The 21848-nt window shown below is 37.1% G+C and overlaps 1 protein-coding gene across 5 annotated transcripts in view; it reads right to left on the minus strand.

The window, feature by feature from the left end:
- MAP3K13 (mitogen-activated protein kinase kinase kinase 13) overlaps nt 1–21848 on the minus strand; it is a 161102-nt gene that overhangs the window by 26250 nt on the left and 113004 nt on the right. For all 5 annotated transcript variants that reach the window (XM_061413623.1, XM_061413632.1, XM_061413648.1 and 2 more), the window contains 5 exons: nt 13008–13191; nt 7442–7633; nt 4756–4914; nt 2936–3094; nt 2178–2286 (listed from right to left, as the gene is read on the minus strand). In XM_061413623.1, the coding sequence (XP_061269607.1) occupies nt 2178–2286; nt 2936–3094; nt 4756–4914; nt 7442–7633; nt 13008–13191 (803 nt within the window). The remainder of the gene's footprint in view (nt 1–2177; nt 2287–2935; nt 3095–4755; nt 4915–7441; nt 7634–13007; nt 13192–21848) is intronic.

A 21848-nucleotide genomic window follows, 5' to 3' on the forward strand; every position in this document is an offset into this window, starting at 1 on the left:
CGATATCTAATCCAGTAACCAATACATACATGTATTTGTATAGGTAGGTAATGGTTTTAATAGTTCTAAGGGAATTTACCTGAATGAGCATCAAAGAACATAGGAAATGTCATGAAGTTATCCTCTCATTTTCTGTAAAATCAAATACTTTACTTACATAATAATTCCTCAGAAACACTAAAAAACTATAGGGACAAGCCAGACTATTCAAAGACATGGTGTGGGGAGAGCTAAGTTTGTGGTCACAGAGAATATGTTAGAACTTTGGGAAACAGAGGAAAAGTCTCTGATTTATTATTCCTTAGAAAACCTTGAGCCTTAAGTAAGATATTCCCAATATCTGATGGGTGAACTATCTCTCTGCTTCTCAGACACCAGAGAAGCACATGCCCCAAGCCTCTGGTTAAGCCAGTTAATAAAGCATATTTGGGGCCTTTTTTAACCTCCAGTGATGATGCCCCTCCCAGTCCAGTTTGCTTTCAAAGCACACTTTCCTGGTAGGTAAATGCATCACCCAGTGGAGTTGGGGGCTATCAGGAGTAGACAGAGACACTAATTGGTAACAAAATGTCTTCCCTGAGAATGAATCTTTTGAAATGATACTGGAAGTCAATGTAGAAATGGAATTCATTTAGCAAAAATTCATTTTAGAAAGTGAGACAAAGCTATTTGAGAAAAAATTGGACAATACTATAGTTAAATTCTATAAGCATAAAGCTATAATTTAAGATCATCACATTTATTTCAGAAGCCATAGTTTCCTCCTGTTTTCATCCTATTTTACTCCTATTGCCATAGCCTGGGTCTGGGAGGGGTAAGTAAGGACCTCACATTTAAAGATGCCCCCACAACTCCCTATCCAAATGGATAGTGGTAGACCACTGGCCCTTATGCCATTTATAGTATTTTTATTTAATGGTCACACACTTATCACTAATACAACTATCAGGAGGCGAAGTCTATTTCTCAATCTGGGTTAGCCTGTGATTTGCATTGGCCAATGAGACCCTGGCAACTACAATGCACCCAGGCTAGAAAATCACCTGTGCACTGGGGCTTGCTCTCCTGCTGCATTTTTTACCTTGAGAAGACCATGTGAACAAGCCCAAGTTTGCCTGTTGAAGGATGAAGGGCCACGTGGAGGAAAACTGAGGTGCTTGAGCTAACAGCCAGCCAAGGTGGGACTAGTGAATGAGGCCATTTGGAACCAGCCAGCCTCCCAGCAGACCTGGCAACTGACGGTAGACACGTGAGTGAGCCTAGGCAAGGCCATGTGAGGGACCACCCAGCACAAACAACCAACCCATGGAACCATGAGCTCAACAACAGTGTACTGTGTTAAGCCATATGTTTTATAGTAAAGGCTAACAGATACATTAAATTACATTTTATTTTGTGCTGCTGCTGCTACTGCTAAGTTGCTTCAGTCATGTCCGACTCTGTGCGACCCCAGAGACAGCAGCCCACCAGGCTCCCCTGTCCCTGGGACTCTCCAGGCAAGAACACTGGAGCGGGTTGCCATTTCCTTCTCCAATGCATGAAAGTGAAAAGTGAAAGTGAAGTCGCTCAGTTGTGTCCGACTCTTAGCGACCCCATGGACTGCAGCCCACCAGGCTCCTCAGTCCATGGGATTCTCCACGCAAGAGTACTGGAGTGGGGTGCCATTGCCTTCTCTGTATTTGGTGCTACTAGGTGAAAAGGTTAGAGATAAGGTTCTCCTGGGCCTAATTCTGTCACAGGCTCTCTCTGGCCTTTAACTTTCCTCCACTTTACTTCAGCTTTTCTAAGTTTAAGGAAAGCAATACTATCATGAAGGTTAGCAATAATTTTAATTCAAATGTATGTACACTACAGTTTTCATATCTTCTTTTCCTCTTTTTTCTCCAACAATTTTACCAGAACCCACTATGAAGATGATATTTTACTACAAGGTATTTTCAAATAAGATAATTCATATATGTTAAGTGCTTAAAAAACCCTCCAAAACTCCAAAGTGTTCAAAAAAAATGCCAAAGTTGTACGTGTGGCATTTATAATAATCATCATTATTGTTTCACAATGAGTCGAGTTATGTAATTGTTCTAAGAATCAGAATGCCCTCTTCTAGGAGCTGCTACTCCTCCTCATTGAGAGTTCCCTGTCTGTTTAGCAGGACCTGGAAGAGTTTCCAGACTTACCTGAGACTTGAAATAGGTTTCTTGTGGGGTGGCAAGTACATCTGCAGATGCAATGTCCAAATGCATGAGCGTCTGCCGAAAAGAAGGTCGGTTTCGAGGTTTACTCTGCCTAAAAGTTAAAAAAAAAAAAAATAGCTTGTGCATTTCAGAAGTTGTATCTAGGAGGATAAAGATTCTATTCTACTTAACCAAAAAAAACAAAAATCAAAAAACAACATTTCTGACTCCATGTGTGGCTGTATCTCAGGTAGTTTTGATGTATTGAAGAACAAAAGGAAAATGCAACTATGAGATGCCTCTGATGATGAACTAGAAATCTCTAGAATCTGCTTGATAATATTGATCCCTGAGAACTGGCAAAGTGGTGATAGCTATCATTTACTAAGGCCTACTGCTTCAAGATATCAGACCAAATTCTTTATTTATAATTTTTAATTTATCATACTATCCCCATTTCACAAATGAGAAAACTGCTACTTAGATGACATGCTCCAAATTACACAGATAGAAAAGGGTAGAACTAGTATGTGAATCCAAAGTTCTCAAATTCCAAGGCTCCTAGACTTTACACAAAGTAAGGTTATTCATTCCAAATACACGTTAGAGACGTCCCTCCTGTTTTAAATATGGTTTAGAGAAGTTTTAAATATGGGGTTTTTTTTTTTTTTTGGCTTTATTTATTTATTTATTTATTTTTACTTAAATATGGTTTTGAGGAAGAAGGTAGAAGAGAATATTGGGAGAAACAAATTTCTTACCATGTCTGCTTCATAAGGATTTTGAATCCATCAGGGCAAGTGGAAGGAACTGGAAGGTGTAGGCTATTGCTTCCAACCCCCCAAATAATGGCTGAAGAGTCCACATCTTTGTATGGAATCTCCCCTGTGAGCAGCTCCCAAAGCACCACTCCAAAAGACCTATAGTAGCCCCAGGAACAAGCACAGAAGATATTTCAGAAAGACTGATTTGTATTTTAGTCATTTAGTAATTTTCAGTCAAACACATAAAACTCTAATATTTCTATAGAAAAAATAGAAACAGCCAGGAAAACTCTGAAAAAGAAAATTAATGAGGGGTAACAAATATTATCAGATATTAAAATATACTACAAAGCTTCAGAAATTAACAGTGGTGATGAATAATCAGCTAGGCTAATGGAAAGGAACAGAAATCTAGAAATAGACCAAATACATATAGGAATTGAGTATATGATGGAAGTTACATCTTAAACCAGTACGGAAAAATTGGTTATTCAATAAATACTGTTGGGACAACTGGGGAAAAAATTAAATCTATACTTTATCTTACACTAAGATAAATTCCAAATGCATCAAAGATTTAAATGTGAGAAATGAAATCCTCAAGATTCTCAAAGAACATACGGAAAAAAAAAAATCTTAAGAGTAGTGAAAGCTTTTCTAATTAAGAAATCCATAAGTCATAACAGGATAGACTGACCAACTGCTTAAAAGAAAATCTTGACATGGAAAAACCCTCTAACATAAGCAAAACAACAAAAGTGAAAAGTATCTGTAATTCATATACACAGAAGGATAATTTCCTTAATATATAAAATACTCTTATAAGTTGATAAGAATAAAATATCAGAAAACTTAGTAAAGGATTAGCGTGTAAATAAGAAATTACAAATGGGTGTGTAAATATATGAAAAAAGTACAACCTTATTTATGAGAAGAGATATGCAAATTAAAACTGCACCTAAGACACCATTTTTTTTAACCTATATGGTTGGCAGAAGATCCCAAAGTGGAACACATTTTGTTGGTGAGCCTGTAAAAACTATTATACATTTATGTTGGGAACATAAATTGATGTAATCCCTAATGAGGACACTTTGGTAATAATTACCCAAATTACAAATGAGCTCAAATTTCTACTTTATCTTATTTACTTTAAAATTATAGCCAGTTTTAATATAGGCTATTATTTTGGTTTAAGTCTAAAAGTTACTAGTTGCCAATTTTAAGAATGGAAGAAAAGCAACTACAGGAAAATATACTGTTAATAGCAGAGATTTGGAACCTCAGAAGAAAAGAAAAGAAAGATGAACACCTCTCCCTGCCCCCCCCAAAAAGCATAGTCTATCAGGACTGTTTAACAAAAGGGCAAATAGCCCTGTATACATCAAAGCATATAACTGTATCACAGCAAAGTACATCACTAATACACCTGATGATGGTCTGAGAATAAGTAAACTTCGTTTACCATGTTTTATTCAAGAAGGAAAGAATTATGTAATATATTCCAGAAAGACTTTTATACTAAATGGCTATTGGAAGTAAACTTTTAGTTTTCCAGAAAGTTCAGCATATTCTTTTGATGGACCCCCAAAACTGATGATTTACTGAGTGGATACTCACCCCAATTCCTCCTCTCCCAATCCTTCTTACCAAGTGTCATCACACTGGGTAGTACCTCGGGTTACATGAGACTGAAATCAACTAAAACTGAGTAATACTAAAGAGTATTTTGGGTGAGTAGAAGTGTTGAAATAGGAAGCGCTAATAGGGTGAAAGTGGGATCAGGCTTTTTGGTCGGGACAGATGGCACCACTCACCATATATCAACTTTTTCAGAGACAGGTTCATTCCGTATCACTTCTGGTGCCATCCAGGCGACGGTGCCAGCGAAGGACATCTTGGTACTCTTATCACTGAGTTCCTTAGATGTACCAAAATCTGAAATTTTTACTGCATCTGTGTGAGTCACTAAAACACTTTAAAAAGAAATAAAGAAAGCATTCAGATTGTTAGTACTAATGAAAATCATGACTAACTGGCAACTGAAGATTTTGTTTGCTGACTCCTACGTTGCAGAACTCAGCTCTCTAGTTCCAGTACTACTGGGGCCTTAGCTACCCACCAGGAGCAGCCTTATTTATACTTGTGAGCAGCACAGCATACTGGGCTTGCTACACCTGGTTTTATCCTGCCTCCACCACTTGCTAACTGTGTGACCTTTGCCAATTACTTAATTCTTCTAAGCCAGTTTTCTCATCTGTAAGATGGAGACAATTCAGGTTACAGTATCTTATTCACAATTCAAACATCTCTGAAAATGGTTTATAAATATTTTCTCATATGTATAAAACAAACTCAATTTACTTATCCCACTTTGTGCGACTATCAAAGGCTTTGCCATGGATTTATGAATGTGTATGATTATAGGGTGTTGCCCTAGACTTTGCTGGGGGTGTAATGTAATGCCCTATGCTACCTTCTGAAATCATCTGACTTCAGGAGTTTTGGATAAGGCATTATGAGTCTGTAATTAATGGTCTCATAAAATTTTCACTTGAATTAAATGAGAGAAGCTATGTAAAGCACCCATCTCCATAAACATTGATTCTCATCCTTGCCAGTCTCAGGCAATCCAATGGGAAAATCACTTCTTTTAAAGCACTGTTTAAATAATGGCCAATTAAAATCATGCATGGAACCATGACACACAGGATTCATTAATATAAAAGGCAAGTAAGTATGCTGGGACTCTGTTAATGTTGCTAAGGAAAAGCAGGAATAAATTTAAGAATTTAAGCTCAGATTCTACATAAGTCATGTGTAAAATATTTTACTTGTTATAATTTGTTATTTATATAATTTGTTACATATTTTACTTGTTATAATAGTGATCTGGGATGTGACCTGGGGCAAGCTGCTTTTGCTAGCCTCAGAGTATAACCTAGTACCAGGCAAATCCAGAGTCCTAGCACCCTCACACACTGCCTGAATTCACTTGAAATAACCTGTTTAGAACATTAGAATGTTAAGGAGTTAGGGGTTCAGAGGCTTAATGATATAGAGAAATAATTTGAACAGTAAGTCTTTTTTTGGGAGGTGGGCAGCAATCCACACAGCTTGAACCTGGGCCACAGCAGTGAAAGTGCTGAGTCCTAACCACTGAAGAGCCAGAGAATTCCCTAAAATAATTCTTAAGGAGAACAAGCTGATTATGAAAGAGGTCTTCGGCAAGGTATCTTGTGTGCTTTATATGTATGCAGTGGATGACAGAAACAACAGATTGTGTTAAAAATGTGAACAGAAGGAATGAACACTATAATAAAATTTTTGTGTAAGGAAAGCAAAGAGAAGGTTTTTAGTGAGCTAAGGACGGTAATAAACATTGTTGAGAATAACAGTGATAAATTAGAGCTGCTTTGCAGTTGATAATCAAGGACAGATTTGTATCTCTCACGGAAGAGGGGCAGGACTCACTGTGGATCCCTCATCTTATCAGGACGAGGAAGGATCTCAGTTCTGCGTTCAAGCACTACCTCCATGACTTTGGGCTCTGAGCTCTAGATTATCTTACATAAAATAAGAATAATGATACTTATTACATCTCTTCCACACATTTTTTTTTTTGCCAAAATTAAAGCAGATATGATTAAGTATTTTTAAATGTTGTAAATCATGAAAGCACTATGCAAAAATGTTTGGGGAAAAGATTCTTTTCTGCTTATCTAAACAAAAATGTGATGGACAATAATGAAAATAATGTATAAAAATAGGAGCCACATTGAAATGTACTTAATCAGTTTCTTTCTTCATGCACTTTGGGAAACTTGAATAAGCATTCCTCTTAAAGTGGGTTATTGGGAACCAAAGAATCATTCTGAAAACAAAGGTTACTAGAAACAGCTCTGCTTCTCTTAAATAACAAATTTATGTTGTTTAATGGACACTGTGTAACTTTACCTGTTTACTTCTTTGCTTAGATTCTAGGAAGCTCAAAGCCAAATTCGTAGTCCACTTGTAGTGACAGTACAGAAACTTACGGCATACATTTTGTGGACAAGCTTTAGTTAATGTTTTCACTTTCTCTTTGCCTCTGGTTTATTTTTTAATCCATTTTTATTCTCTTGTATATATTTCTGAAACTCAGTTTTGGAAAATTGGTTTTCTAGGGGAAGCACACTAGGAAAACAAGTCTTCCAGTGGGAAAGTCTGGCATTCATTATCTGAGATGATGGAAAGTGAATTCTTCGGTTAATAATGTATTTTGTTTCATAGTTGTACAATTACAAAGCAACAAAAAGGGAAAACCATGCAGGTGCCTGGACATATCCGCCATATAGGTAAGTAAGGAGGTTAATAACTATCTCCAAAATATGCAAATAGAGATATCCACTCTGCTTATTTAAACTGAACTGCAAATAGTCTAAAAGCTTCATTATGATTGACAAAATTCCATATTTCAAAACAATAAAATAAAATGACTGAAAAGTTAGCTCTAGAACTCACTTAGGTGATTTGAGATCCCGATGAATAATTTTATGAAGGTGCAAATAATTCATTCCACTTGCAATTCCCGTGGACCAGTCTACTAGCAATCGAGGTGTGATTTTCCTGCCAGCTCGCAAAACCTCATAGAGTTGTCCATGGGCACAGTATTCCATGATGATACAGTAACATGGGGCCTGAGTACAAACACCCCTTTCAAGAAAACACAGACATATACATGAACACACAGATCACATAAACGTACATGTATACATATTCATACTTTAAAAATATTTAATAGATTTAATAAAGACAGGTTTTCTATCCAAATTATTTATAAAATGCATATATATCCCGATTCTTAAATTACCATTTAAGTCCCCGTTGTCTACATGTTTCTTTGTTAGCACATAGATAATTTTAGTTTGTTTTGTTCACTTCAGATATCTATTGTTGTTTAGTTGCTAAGTTGTGTCCAACTCTTTTGCAACCCCATGGGCTGAAGCCTGCCAGGCTCCTCTGTCCATGGGATTTCCCAGGCAAGGACACTGGAGTGGGTTGCCATTTCCTTCTCCAGGGGATATTCCCAATTCAGGGACTGAACCTGTGTCTCCTGCTTTACAGGTGGATTCTTTACTGCCGTGCCACCTGGGAAGCCCTCAGGTATCTATATGCTATGCTGTATCGGTGCTTTTTCTGTGGGACCTTGTCATTCTAAAACAAAGAGCATCTTTCTCTGAGCCTTGTGTAGCCTGGACGCTGTTCTTTTAGATTAAGAATAATTTAAGTATCTTCTCTTAAAAATCAAATGGAAGTTTTATATACAATGTACAGAGAGAATTCAAGTAAAATATTTCTATTTTTACCATTAAATTTGTTGAATTTTAAATTACTCAAATTTAAGATAATTAGACTGAATATCAAAAGAATCAATTTTCTGTATTATAAATATCTGAAAAACATTTCTGTTTAGAATAAAAATAATGTCACACATTCTATTATACACCTATGCAGCCTCTATTTTCATTAATTCCTACATCTTCTATGAAGACTTCCCTGATTATTCCAGTCTAAAAAAATCTTTCTCTTCTCTAATTTCCTATGCTGCAATTATTTTTTTATATACTATTTTTCTCTCCCTCTACAGATTATCAGCTCCTCGAAGGAAAAAGTCTTCAAGTTCTTTTCTTCCTATCGCATGGCTTAGAAGTTCACAGCAAGTTCTTGACAAAAATTTCTTAACTTCACCTGAACGTTCTTTGCTGATAAAGCCTTTGCACAAACAGATGCAGAAGCAAGGGGTAGGAGGAGGCATAACAACACAAAAGAACACCTTCTATGAGTCAGGTATGCCTACGTGTTAGTTAACTGCCTTATTTAATCTGCCCCAAATCACTGTACGATAGATACTATCTTTTCCACTTCTACAGGCTAAGGCTTAGAGAGGAAAACCGACTAGATCATACAGCTAAACACGACAGAGCTCGGGTTTGAATCCAGGCTGTCTAACTTCAAAGGCCATGTGCTTTCCACGCACTACACTACACGGCCTCCTTTCTTAAAGTTTGTTAAAATCTGTATAGACAAGCATACTGGGGATTCTTGTATTAATACTGTTATCTTATAAAAGTGGGAAAATCATATTAACTTTACTTCACAGTTTTGCTCTGAAAATAAGAAAATATAAAAAAAATTACCATGAGCAATTCTCTGTTGTCTTATCTCTTAATGATACGTATGCCCTCCTCCAAAAGAATATCATTATTCTACCTACAAGACTCCCAGCTAAAGTCCTCAACCAGCTACCAATTCATGTCCTATCTCTTAGGCTGCCATAAGTGGTAAAAGAATTTAGAAGCAGTGGCTTGTGAAAGTCTTAAAACAATGGCAGGTTATGAAGAAGTATAATTAGTTTTCATTTTCCCTGCCTTGATGTGCCTGTCAAATGCCACAAAGCTATTTCTATTACTTTCCTATCATTTTCTAAGCGCCCCCAGAATTCTTATCTTGATTAAAAAAATTATTTTTTTTGGCTGCACTGGATCTTCGTTGCTGCATTTGGGCTTTCTCTAGCTGCTGTGAGCGGGCGCGTCCTTGCAGTGCGGCTTCTCATTGCAGAGAGCGCAGGCGCAGTAGTTGTGGTGCACAGGCTTAGCTGCCCCATGACATGTGGGATCTTCCCTGACCAGAGACTGAACCCGTGTTCCCTGCATTGGCAGTCGGATTCTTAACCACTGGCCCACCAAAGAAGACGTTCATCTTGATTTTTGAAGAAAAAATTTTTTTCAAGTTTCTGTTACTTGACTTTCAGGAAACCTCAGTGGAGCACAAGTATACAGCAACTACCAATAGACAATTGAGTTTTTACTACAGAGAAATGATGAGTAAGGGCAGACGTAATGTAATGCACTTAAGAACAACAAAGCAAATATTTGTTTGAGACTACTCAGCATCCTATTCAACTATGTTTAGCTTGTCAGACAAACATTGTCTAACAGTGGTATTCTATATACTTTTCATCTCTCTTGACTGACAAATGAGAAATAATCATTCCATCAGCCCTGTACTATGACAAGGCTTCTTAGTAGCTATAAATAACAGCTTTATAATCACTTCTAATTGCTACCTTTTCTTCCCTTTGGCACCCAATTCCATTAGGAACAGGCAGGTTGGGTTTTCTTAAAAGATTCCTTAAAAAATTAGAAGAAAAAGAGAATATCGTATTCTTTTCTTGCACTTCCCTTCTGTGCATGGTTTCTACTAACTTCAAAAGAAGCTGAAAGTACAGAAATCAGTATCCAGAGAGATGTACTAACATCTAATCATGCTTTAATATCTTCCAGACGCTCCTGAGTGATTCACTGGCCAGGCAACACAAGGGCACAGATGGCTGCAAACACAACACTGCACCATGCCTCAGGAGCCTGGTGTAATGGGCCAGGGACACAGTCTCACTATTGTTTCCCATGTAGAGGTAAAGACCTTTCAAGCATCTTCAGCCTAAAGAGTTGGACACCAATAAAGCAATCCTTATCCACAATGCTGAAAACTCTACATGCAGGTAGGAGGGTCAGAGGGTAAGGTGGGGAAAAGACTCTGAGTAAAAAGGAAGAAACAAAAGAAAAGAGGAAAAAATCTGGCTTCTCACACTCGCCTTCTGAGGACACATTTCTACCTTCAGTTATCCACGACATCCTGCTAGAAAGCCCTCAGGCCTGAGATTCACAGCCTAGTTTACTTCGGGAGGCCAAAAAGCCATGCTCATCCATAGAATATTCTATGTCTCAAACCCAGTGATTTAAGCTTAAAATTTAGTTAAGTAAAAGGCTCTTCCTTCCACTTATGAGGGTATATCATGCTATAATGACGATCCTCTCAGTGAAGTAAAATGAAGGAAAGGAGGGAGTTTCTCCACCCATTGTCTTGTCAAACTTATCATCTCGGGAAGGATTATGATTGGTCTCTATAGTATTTTGTTTTAGTCTCACATCCTCCTGGCCCTCCTAGGGCAACCAATAATAGAATCACTACAGCAACTGAAGTCTCTCCATGTCCTCTGCAGGGATGTTCCTTCTATAAGGAAATGAATCCAAAGACTCCATTTAGTATCCCAGTAGATAAAGCTTCTTTTCTTTTCACACTTCTTTCCCTTTCCATAAGGGGTGTTGTTTGGGAATCAAAATTCAACCTTCAGTTCAGTTCAGTTCAGTCGCTCAGTCATGTCCGACTCCTTGCGACCCCATGAATCGCAGCACGCCAGGCCTCCCTGTCCATCACCAACTCCTGGAGTTCACCCAGACTCACGTCCATCAAGTCAGTGATGCCATCCAGCCATCTCATCCTCTGTCGTCCCCTTCTCCTCCTGCCCCTAATCCCTCCCAGCATCAGAGTCTTTTCCAATGAGTCAACTCTTTGCATGAGGTGGCCAGAGTACTGGAGTTTCAGCTTTAGCATCATTCCTTCCAAAGAAATCCCAGGGCTGATCTCCTTCAGAATGGACTGGTTGGATCTCCTTGCAGTCCAAGGGACTCTCAAGAGTCTTCTCCAACACCACAGTTCAAAAGTATCAATTCTTCGGCACTCAGCCTTCTTCACAGTCCAACTCTCACATCCATACATGACCACAGGAAAAACCATAGCCTTGACTAGACGAACCTTTGTTGGCAAAGTAATATCTCTGCTTTTGAATATGCTATCTAGGTTGGTCATAACAACCTGTACCCAAGATTTTTATTCCTTGCTTTGGGGATACGATTCCAATTAGAAATTGTTGCATGACATGTTTAACTTTATAAGGAGAGTTTTCTTAAGGAAAGGATCCTTCTGGGGGGCTGGAAGAAGTCCCTCCTAGGTTAGGGAAGGGGAATTTGTAAATTAGTCCGCTTTTTAGCTATAGCCTCATTGGTCATATTATTTTCCTATATATGAACTCAATATATATTATATAAAAATATACCAAGAGGCTCCAATTTCTAATCTTTCATCCTTCCTAAAGATTTTCTTTCCCGTTCTTCACCTTTCTTCCTCTTAAGCCACACATCATTCATTTGTTCAAGCCTAGGACAAAATTTTCAACGCTGGTAAGAGAAGGAGCTCAAAGGAAAGGTACAGGCAGAAGAGAGTACACATATCCTCTTGAAAGGGAAGGGAAGTGAAGTGAAAGTCGCTCAAGCGTGTCCGACTCTTTGCGACCCCAAGGATTATACAGTCCATGGAATTCTTCAGGCCAGAATATGGAGTGGGTAGCCTTTCCCTTCTCCAGGGGATCTTCCCAACCCAGGGATCGAACCCAGGTCTCCTGCATTGCAGGCGAATTCTTTATCAGCTGAGCCACAGGGGAAGCCGATAAAGCACATATTCTTTTGGCACTACCAAATCTGGTGCCTTCCAGAAATTTACCTCTGAGGATCCCTGTCAACATTACGAAAATGAGGGTCTAAACTAGAAAGATATGTTCACACTCTCTTTGAAAACAACCACTTTGTGAAATAAATGTATCATTTGACTTACTATAATCACGAATTCTATTATTAGACTTAGAAAGCCAGTTTTGGACTTCCTTGAAAAGGATCTGGCAAAACCTGAGGCAGGGAGAAATATTCTGAAGGTGCCTGTTACTACAAGCTAATATTTCAGAAGAGACACTTATAGAAACTAATAAGAAAATACACCTCTATTTACAAGGAACTAATTGTTCTCTGATCACTTCAGATGCTAGCTTTGTTTTCTTAATTGAACTTGAAGGTGTTCAGGTTATCTTGAAGAGGCCTCTGTTATGCTATTGATAAATTACATTGATTCAGCAGATCTGACTGCATGGAAGGAGTTCACCTTCTCCCTCTCTGTCCCATGTATTTCCCTCCCTTCCAAGCACTGTGTGCTCTGGCAAAAAGAGCTATTAGATTATCAAATTCTCAAAAACGTGATTCTAATATAATAGTTCCTTGGTATCCTCCCAAAGCACCTAGCACATTGCTAAGTCTGTAGAGTATTCTTAACATGTCTTATAAGTCAGGAACTTACATGTATGTACTGAGGGAAAGAAAATCTATTTCTTAAAAAAAAAAAAAAAAAAGCCTTGACCTACTTGAAAGCGATGATGTTAGGGTGCTTCAACTTCCTCAAATGCTTGATATCCGTCTCATTCTGTTCTCTCACTTTCTTGATGGCCACCTCCTCCGCTCGGAACTTGCCCAAGAAGACAGCTCCCTGGGCTCCACTACCCAGCCACTGCAGCTCTGAGATCTCCTCAAATGGCACTTCCCAAGTATCTAGGCACACAAGTGAGAAACAAGCATAAAGAGAGCCTGGAATCTGCTCAGGGGCCATTCTACAAGGCCACTCTGCAGGGACCAATTTCACCATCACCCAGAATGACCTCAACTTTTGTCTCTCACCTGGTAACTTGCTAAAAGATGGAACTTTTCTATGGGTCTTGATATCATAGAGATATTCACATGTATTAGTTTGTATAGATTTTAACCGGTGAAATCCTGCAGATGGGAAATCTCCAATATAATCGCCTCCAAACAAAACATATCCTGACACTCCCACAGCCCCACCTCCTCACTTGAAGCTTGCATGTTCAGTCAGTTCACCTATCTGTCTCTACGTCATTATCCCTACCTTATCACCCATTACAAGTGTTGCTTTATTCCTTTCTGAATTTCTAGTGCAGGTGCTCAATTAATCCTTGTTGAATGCATTTTCAGTGATACTCTCCTGAGGACCTAATGATGTATAACAATTAAATTAGTATTTACCTTTTATTTAGTACTTACTATATGCCAGACACTAGCAGAGTGTTTTAGGTCTGTCGTATGTTTAATTCTTAGAACAATCATACAAGTCTGGCCATATTATGGTTACTTAAATATGAGAAAACTAAGGCAAAGGGTAACCAGGCCTTAAACAACTGAAAGTCAAAATTGGTAAGTGGAAGAACAGGGCCAAGGACCTTGGAACTGGCTTGAGTCCAGGGACAGTGTTTTTTTTTGCTATACCACGTTCCTTCCCATGAAGTAATTGAAAGAGAGGGTCATTTATTAGTCTTGATAAATTTACACATATAGATGCACTACTTGCCAGTTTCTCTTAAAGTTTAATTTCTGTTTGCACCAAAAATGTAACAGGGGTCATTTCTAAGTGGTGGCACTATTGATTCATGTTATGTCATTTATCCTTTTCTGTATTAAAAAATTTAAACTATAAGCCTATATTACTTTTATTTTATCGAAGTATAGTGGATTTACAATACTGTAACTTTCAGCATATATTACTTTTATAGTGAATAAAATACTATTTAAAATAGATCAAAAATTCAATCAATATGTGCTTTAATTTCATGAAACTTGAAGAGAAGACTATAATCCATTGATTATCCTTTCTGCCAGTGCATTATCGCTGCACTGGACAGAAATGAACATCAAAGAGCTAGGAGCCCCGTGAAGTGAGGAGAAGATGATGACAATGCTAAAGGTTATGAGAGATTCTTGTCAGATCACCAATCACTTAAAGGCTACAGTTTGCAGAACACTGAATTAAGTAGTGTTGAATCAGCTTTGAAGATATTCTGGTCTTGAAAGCAAATCAACTCACTACCTATGTTGATGAAGCAAAAGCAGAAAGAATGGAAGGGAACTACATTTCTCTCTTTTCTAGTTTTCTCTACTTCGAGAGAAAAGAGATTCCATAGATTCTTAATAAAATGTGTTTTCTTGTTACAATGGTTAAAACATGACCTCCCAAATATAATAATACATAGTGCATAAAAAACTACAGTGAGGGAGATTAATAGCATGGGCATTTGTCCCATTCTTCTGGTATGACCAGCATTAAAGGTTTCTGCTCTACTGAAACTGAATAGATGCTCTACAAAAACAAACCTCTCTAAAACACAAATAGCTCACAAATATGAAATCACCAAAGGAACAAACAATACCAAGTAAAATTTGGGTGGGAACAGTAAGTTACAGTCTTGACTGCTTTGAGTTACCTCTATGGCATCTAAGAGTTTTCATCCTCAGGCTTACTTGTGTGGCACACATGGGACCCAGGTATACTGAAAAGAGCTACTCATTAGTGGTCCAGCGAAGAACTGAACACAGAGCCATTCTGACCATCCTGGGGGCTCAGTACTAGCACTGGATTTTGAGCAAGAGCATAACTGGGCAATATTTTTCCAAATAACTCCATACAAATTCAGGTTACTCTAATTTTTAATACATAATTACTAAAATTAGACAATCTTTAGCTGTTTTTCTCTATTTACTCAATCTTTATTTACTGTTGAGTACTAGAAAACATTAGAAAATTCTAGAAAGAAACAGAAAAGCATATATTTTATCTGAAATTCCAACCCATATTCTGTTTTCATCTTATTTTAGTCTTTGTTTATATGCATATTAGAGAAGGAAATGGCAACCCACTCCAGTACTCTTGCCTGGAAAATCCAATGGACAGAGGAGCCCTGTAGGCTACAGTCCATGGGGTCGCAGAGAGTCAGACACGTCTGAGTGACTTCCATTCCGTTCTGTATATGCATATAGCTATGAAAGAGTGTATGTGATGTACAGTTTTTTCTGTTTTTTCATGTATTATGTATTCCCCATATATTTACAGTTTTTATTTATAAGATTAACAGCTGTTTACTGTATCCTCTTATCTTTGATACTACTTAAGTATCTCTATTTTTTTGTTTGCTAATTTAAATTTGATACTTCTCTTTATTATTATTCCTCAAATTCAATCCTTAAAGAGTGTAATTTCCTGGTTCTTGGTGTACATTCCAAATTGCTATCCAAAAGGTTTTTGCTGACATTAGTAAAGCATGAGTCTCTTTTACTACAACTTTGCCAGCAATGACTGTTGCCAATTATTTTTTGGTGCTAATTTAATTAGGTATAAAATAGTGTTTTATAAGTGTGCATTATTTTAATTGCCAGTGAGTAGAATGTTTTTTCCACATTTAATACATCTTCTTTGTATGAATTATCAAATTTACCCCTTGCCCATTTATTTACTTGGGTTTGCAGTTCTCATAAACTTGAAGGAGCTTTCTATTTGATACATATGAAGAGACTTCTTACAAAAGCATTTTTCTTTTAATTTCATGTTTTAAACAAAATACTTTTATAGTTGTCTGTAATTTGCTTTGTGATTTCTTCCACTGTCTAATCTATCTTCTAAGAGTGATCTATAGTTGATTTTTTAAGCTTAACCTTTGCATCTGAAGCTTAATTTGTTGCAGGATGTGAGAACTAATGCAAACTAATTTTTTAATATTGTTATTTAGTGATTTAAAAAATTTGTTAAATAATCCTTTCTTTTCACATCATTTTATAATGTTTATATTGTAACTTACTATATATTTTTATAAATAATTCCTATTATTTGATATTTTTATAAAATAAGAAATAAATGAATTATTAAAATACAAATGATAAGAGGGAGGAGCAGGATATGGGTAGGGGATTAAGTGGCACAAACTACTATGTATAAAGTAAATAAGCTACAAGGATATATTGTACAGCACAAGGAATATAGCCAATATTTTATAACAACTTTAAATAGAATAAATATATAAAAATATTGAATCACTATGTTGTACACCTGAAACTAATATAATATTGTAAACTAACTATACTTCAATTATAAAATAAAAGAAATATAAATGATAAAAATACCTGGCACTCAAATATCAAAGGTTGAATTTATAATAAATACTAAAAATTTTCTTGACCAACAGTAGCTCATACCTGTGTTAATTCATCTATGCTCAACCAAATCTTAATTATCCATGGAAAAATAAAGGGGACAGCACTGGTAATTCAGGAACACAGAGTGTAAAGTAATACTTCAACCACCTTTCTGTCAGTTGTTTCTACTAGAGCTGACTCCCAGAAGGAAAACTGATTCATGGCATTTTGTTCTCTCTGTCCAATTCCAATGTCCTGATCAATACCTAGTAGGGAGCCAAGGAATAGGAAAATGGCGGCAAAAAGAATGTCAGCAACAAGATTGTACAAACTGGGGGTCTGCATCACCAAGAAGCAAGATAGCTAACCTCGTTATGCTGGAAACTGGCTGGGCTCCCTCCAGGGCCAGTCCCAGACTTTCCACTGCTTTTATATCTGTCCCATTGGTACTCTTCCCCAGCTTTTATCTTCTCTCTGATTCATCACTATGACTACAATCTTAATTCCAATACCCATCATGATCCCTAGGGCTGAGAAAAAGCCACGAGCCCACTCACTTTAACATATAAGTTCTCCTTTGTTTATCTAGACAAGTCTATAACAATACTTGTTCTGAGACTGGGAACTATTTGGCATTAAAAGATTTCAATTCTACATACTACCTTACTTGCACTTAACCACCAATCTACTAAATGGGAGACGAAGATATCATTAAAACTTTTTTAATCGAGTGAAATTTCCTCATAATACCAAATGCAGGGACACATCTGTTATATGTACTACTAGCCTTTGGTTGACTGTAATCCAGGATTAAAGATTAGCTCCCTGATCCTGGAGCTGATAAGAAAAAAAATACACTTAGGCTGGTGAATCTTTGTACAACCCACAGCAACACCTGCTCACAGTAGGATATCCTGTCATCTGCTGAAGAACTGGGCAGCTGCTGCAACCTTATAAGTTTAAACTGACCAAGCATGTTTCTTATTTGTTCCTGAAATAAGCCTTTCTGAAGGTCACACAATCAATTAGAAGAAAAATTAAATACTAGGTTATATGCTGCTGCTGCTGCTAAGTCGCTTCAGTCATGTCCGAGTCTGTGCAACCCCATAGACGGCAGCCGACCAGGCTCCTCCGTCCCTGGGATTCTCCAGGCAAGAACACTGGAGTGGGTTGCCATTTCCTTCTCCAATGCATGACGTGTTGGAATTCTTTGTGACCCCATGGACTGTAGCTTACCAGGCTCCTCCATCTATGGGATTTTCCAGGAAAGAACACTGGAGTGGGTTGCCATTTCCTTCTCCCTACAAGGTTATATAACAATAAAAAAATTTTAAAGGCTTCTTTAAAAGACATAGGATGTGTCTGTTAGCCTTCTTTATGAGTCTGAACTTCAATGTTGCGTTTGGATCCTGAGATCTCCACATTTCCACCAAAATAATTATTAGACTGGACAAATTATGACCTTAAAAATCAAATGAGTTTATCATATAAGCAGATATCAGTAGGTTTTGTGTCTAAGCAGAGAAGAAGGAACTTCTGAAAAATAATAAATTAAGGGTGGTTATGTCTGGGCTGTGGGATGATAAGTGACTTTTATTTTCCTCTTTGGGTTTGTCTTTATTCCCAATTTTGGCAACACACTCCAGTATTCTTGCCTGGAGAATTCCATGGATAGAAGAGCCTGGTGGGCTACTGTCCATAGGGTCACAGAGAGTCGGATACAACTGAGCAACTAATACTTGTATGTATTTGTATTATTCCCAATTTTTAAAACAATAATACTGTTTTACATAGGAATCCCCAATCTCCATGTGACAAGGAATAGCTTTCTAATTTCCTTGAAACCTTAAGATCATAGAGGTAACAAGAGGGTAGAATGCATAAGGCAAGGAGCATGTATGAAAGACAGAGAAAGACAGACACCATCTATGGACTGAGAAAGAATGCTATGGTTGACAAATCCTGGAATGCATATCAGGAATTGACAGATTTACAGGTAAACCCCAATCTACCTATGGAGAAGGGGTATAGATGAGGAGGCTGGTATCAATTTAAGAGAAAGCATTTCAGAGTCAATTTTTTAAAAATGTAGAGTTGATTTATAATGTTAATTCCTGCTGTATAGCAAAATGATTCAGTTTTATATGTGTGTGTGTGTATATATATATGGGACCCTAACCCTATATATATATACACACAATCTTTTTCATATTCTTTCCCATTATAGTTTATCCCAGGAAATTGAATACAGTTCCCTGTGCTATACAGTAGAACCTTGTTGCCATCCATTCTATTAATATATGTCATAGTTTACATCTACTAACCCCACATTTCCAGTTCATCCCTTCCTACAACCCCCTCCTTGGCAACCACAGTCTGTTCTCTGTGTCTGTGAGTCAGTTTCTGTTTTGCAGATACGTTCATTTATGCCATATTTTAGATTCCACATAAAGGTGATATCGTATGGTATTTGTCTTTCTCTTTCTGACTTACTTCACTTAGCATGATAATCTCTACTTGCATCCATGCTGCTGCAAATGGCGTTTTGTTCTTTTTTATGACTGAGGAATACTGCATTGGCATTATTTCATTTTTGTAATGAGTGAGTAGTATTCCACGGTATATATGTGCCACAGCTTTACCCATTATTCTGTTGATGGACACTTAGGTTGTTTCCGTGTCTTGGCTATTGTGAAAAGTGCTGCTATGAACACAGGGGTGCATGTATGTTTTTGAATTATAGTTTTGCCCAGGAGTAGAACTGCTGGGTTATACGGTAATTCTGTTTTTAGTTTCTTGAGGAATCTCCATACTGTTTTCCATAGTGGCTGTACCAATTTATATTCCCACCAACTGTGTAGGAGAGTTCCCTTTTCTCCACACCCTCTCTAGCATTTGTTATTTGTAGACTTAATTTTTTTTTCATTTTTAATTGGAGGATAATTGCTTTATAATACTGTGTTGGTTTCTGCCATATATCAGCATGAATCAGCCACAAGTATACATATGTCCCCTCCCTCTTGGATCTCCCTCCCATCTCCCACCTCCCACCTCATCTCACCCATTTACGTTGTCACAGAGCACCAGATTTGAACTCCCTGTATCATACAGTAAATTTCAACTGGTTATCTAATTTTACATATGGTGATGTTTATGTTTCAATGCTATATTCATTGCAGCCTGGCTTATAACCACTGAAAATAGTAAACAAACTGTCAAATGAGAAGATTGCAGTGGAATTTACCAATGAATTTGGAAAAGTTTCAGGATACAAAATTAATATACAGAAATATGTTACATTTCTATACACTAACAATCAACAATCAGAGAAGGAAATAAAGAAAACAATTTGATGCAATTACAACTGCATCAAAACAAATAAAATATTAAGAATACATCTGAGGAGGTAAAAGACGTGTACTCTGAAAACAATAAGACATTGATGAAAGAAATTGAAGACAACACACACAGAGGGAAAGATATACCATGCTCACGAATTGGAAGAATTAATAATGTTAAAATGACCATACTACCCAAGGAAGTCTAGAGATTCAGTGCAATTCCTGTCAAAATATCCATGGATTCTTCATAGAACTAGAACAAATAATCCTAAAATTTGTAAGGAAACACAAAATATACCCAATATCCAAAACAATTTTGAGAAAGAAGAGCAAAGCTGGAGGTATCATGCTCCCTGATTTCTAACTGTAAGACAAAGCTATAGTAATCAAAGCAGTATAGTACTGGCACAGATATCAATGGGACAGCACAGAGAGCCCAGAAATGAAACGATACTTGTATGAGCAATTAGTCTACAAGAAAGGAGGCAAGAATATACAATGGAGGAAGAGACAGCCTCTTCAATAAACGGTGTTGGGAAAATTGGACAGCTACATGGATGAAAGACCTAAATGTAAGATCTATGAAACCATAAAAGTTCTGGAAGAAAACATTGGCAGTACATTCTTTCACATCAATCTTAGCAATATTTTTTTGAATATGTCTTCTCAGGCAAGAGCAACAAAAGCAAAAATAAGCAAATGGGACTGTATCAGACTAAAAAGCTTTTACACAGTGAAGGAAACAATAAAATGAAATGGCAGCCTGCTGAATGGGAGATCATATTTGTAAACACTATTCTGATAAGGGGTTAATATCCAAAATGTATAAAGAACTCAAAACAACATAAAAAAGAAAACCTGATTAAAAAATGGACAGAGGATAAATAGATAGCTGAATAGATATTTATCCAAAGAAGACATATAAATGGCCAACAGGCACATGAAAAGATGCTCAACATCACTAATCATCAAGGGTTGGCCAGGAGTAGAGAAAAGGGAGCCTTTGTGTACTGTCGATGGGAATGCAAATTGGTGTAGCCATTATGGAAAACAGTATGGAGATACCTCAAAAAACTAAAAATAGAACTATATATAGAATTACCATATGACCCAACAACTCTACTCCTGGATATTTATCTAAAGAAAACAAAAACACTCTTTAGAGACCTAAATGTAAGGCCAGAGACTATAAAATTCCTAGAGGAATGCAATCCCACGCAGAACACTCTTTGGCATAAACTGCAGCAATATTTTTTTTTTGGACCCTAAAGGAAATAAAAGCAAAAATAAACAAGTGGGACCTAATTAAACCTACAAGCTTTCACAGAGCAAAGCCAAACCATTGACAAAACAAAAAGACAACCTACTGAATGGGAGAAAATATTTGCAAATATGCCTGTTAAAGGATTAACATCCATCATATACAAATAGTCCATACAACTTGACATATATATACATACGCACACACACATACATATACGACACAATGGAATACTACTCAGCCATAAAAAGAACAGAATTATGCCATATGCAGCAACATGGATGGACATGGAGGATGTTATGCTAAAGTGAAATATGTCAGATAGAGTAAGACAAATACTATATGACACACATATATTTTGGATTTTAAAAAATACAAAAAACAAATGAATATAACTAAAAAGAGGCAGACTCACAGATACAGTGAACAAACCAGGGGCTACCGATGGAGAGAGAGGGAGGGGCGCTATAGGGGTGCAAGAGTAGGAGGTACGAACTTCTGGGTGTGAGACAGGCTCAAGGGTGTAATGTACAATATGGTGAATATGACCAACATTCTGTAATAACTGTAAATGGAAAGCATCCTTTAAAAATTGTATAAAAAATTAAAAAACAAACCCCTCAAATACC

This window comes from Bos javanicus, chromosome 1, assembly GCF_032452875.1.
Source record: "Bos javanicus breed banteng chromosome 1, ARS-OSU_banteng_1.0, whole genome shotgun sequence".
In the NCBI taxonomy this organism is placed as follows: domain Eukaryota; kingdom Metazoa; phylum Chordata; class Mammalia; order Artiodactyla; family Bovidae; genus Bos; species Bos javanicus.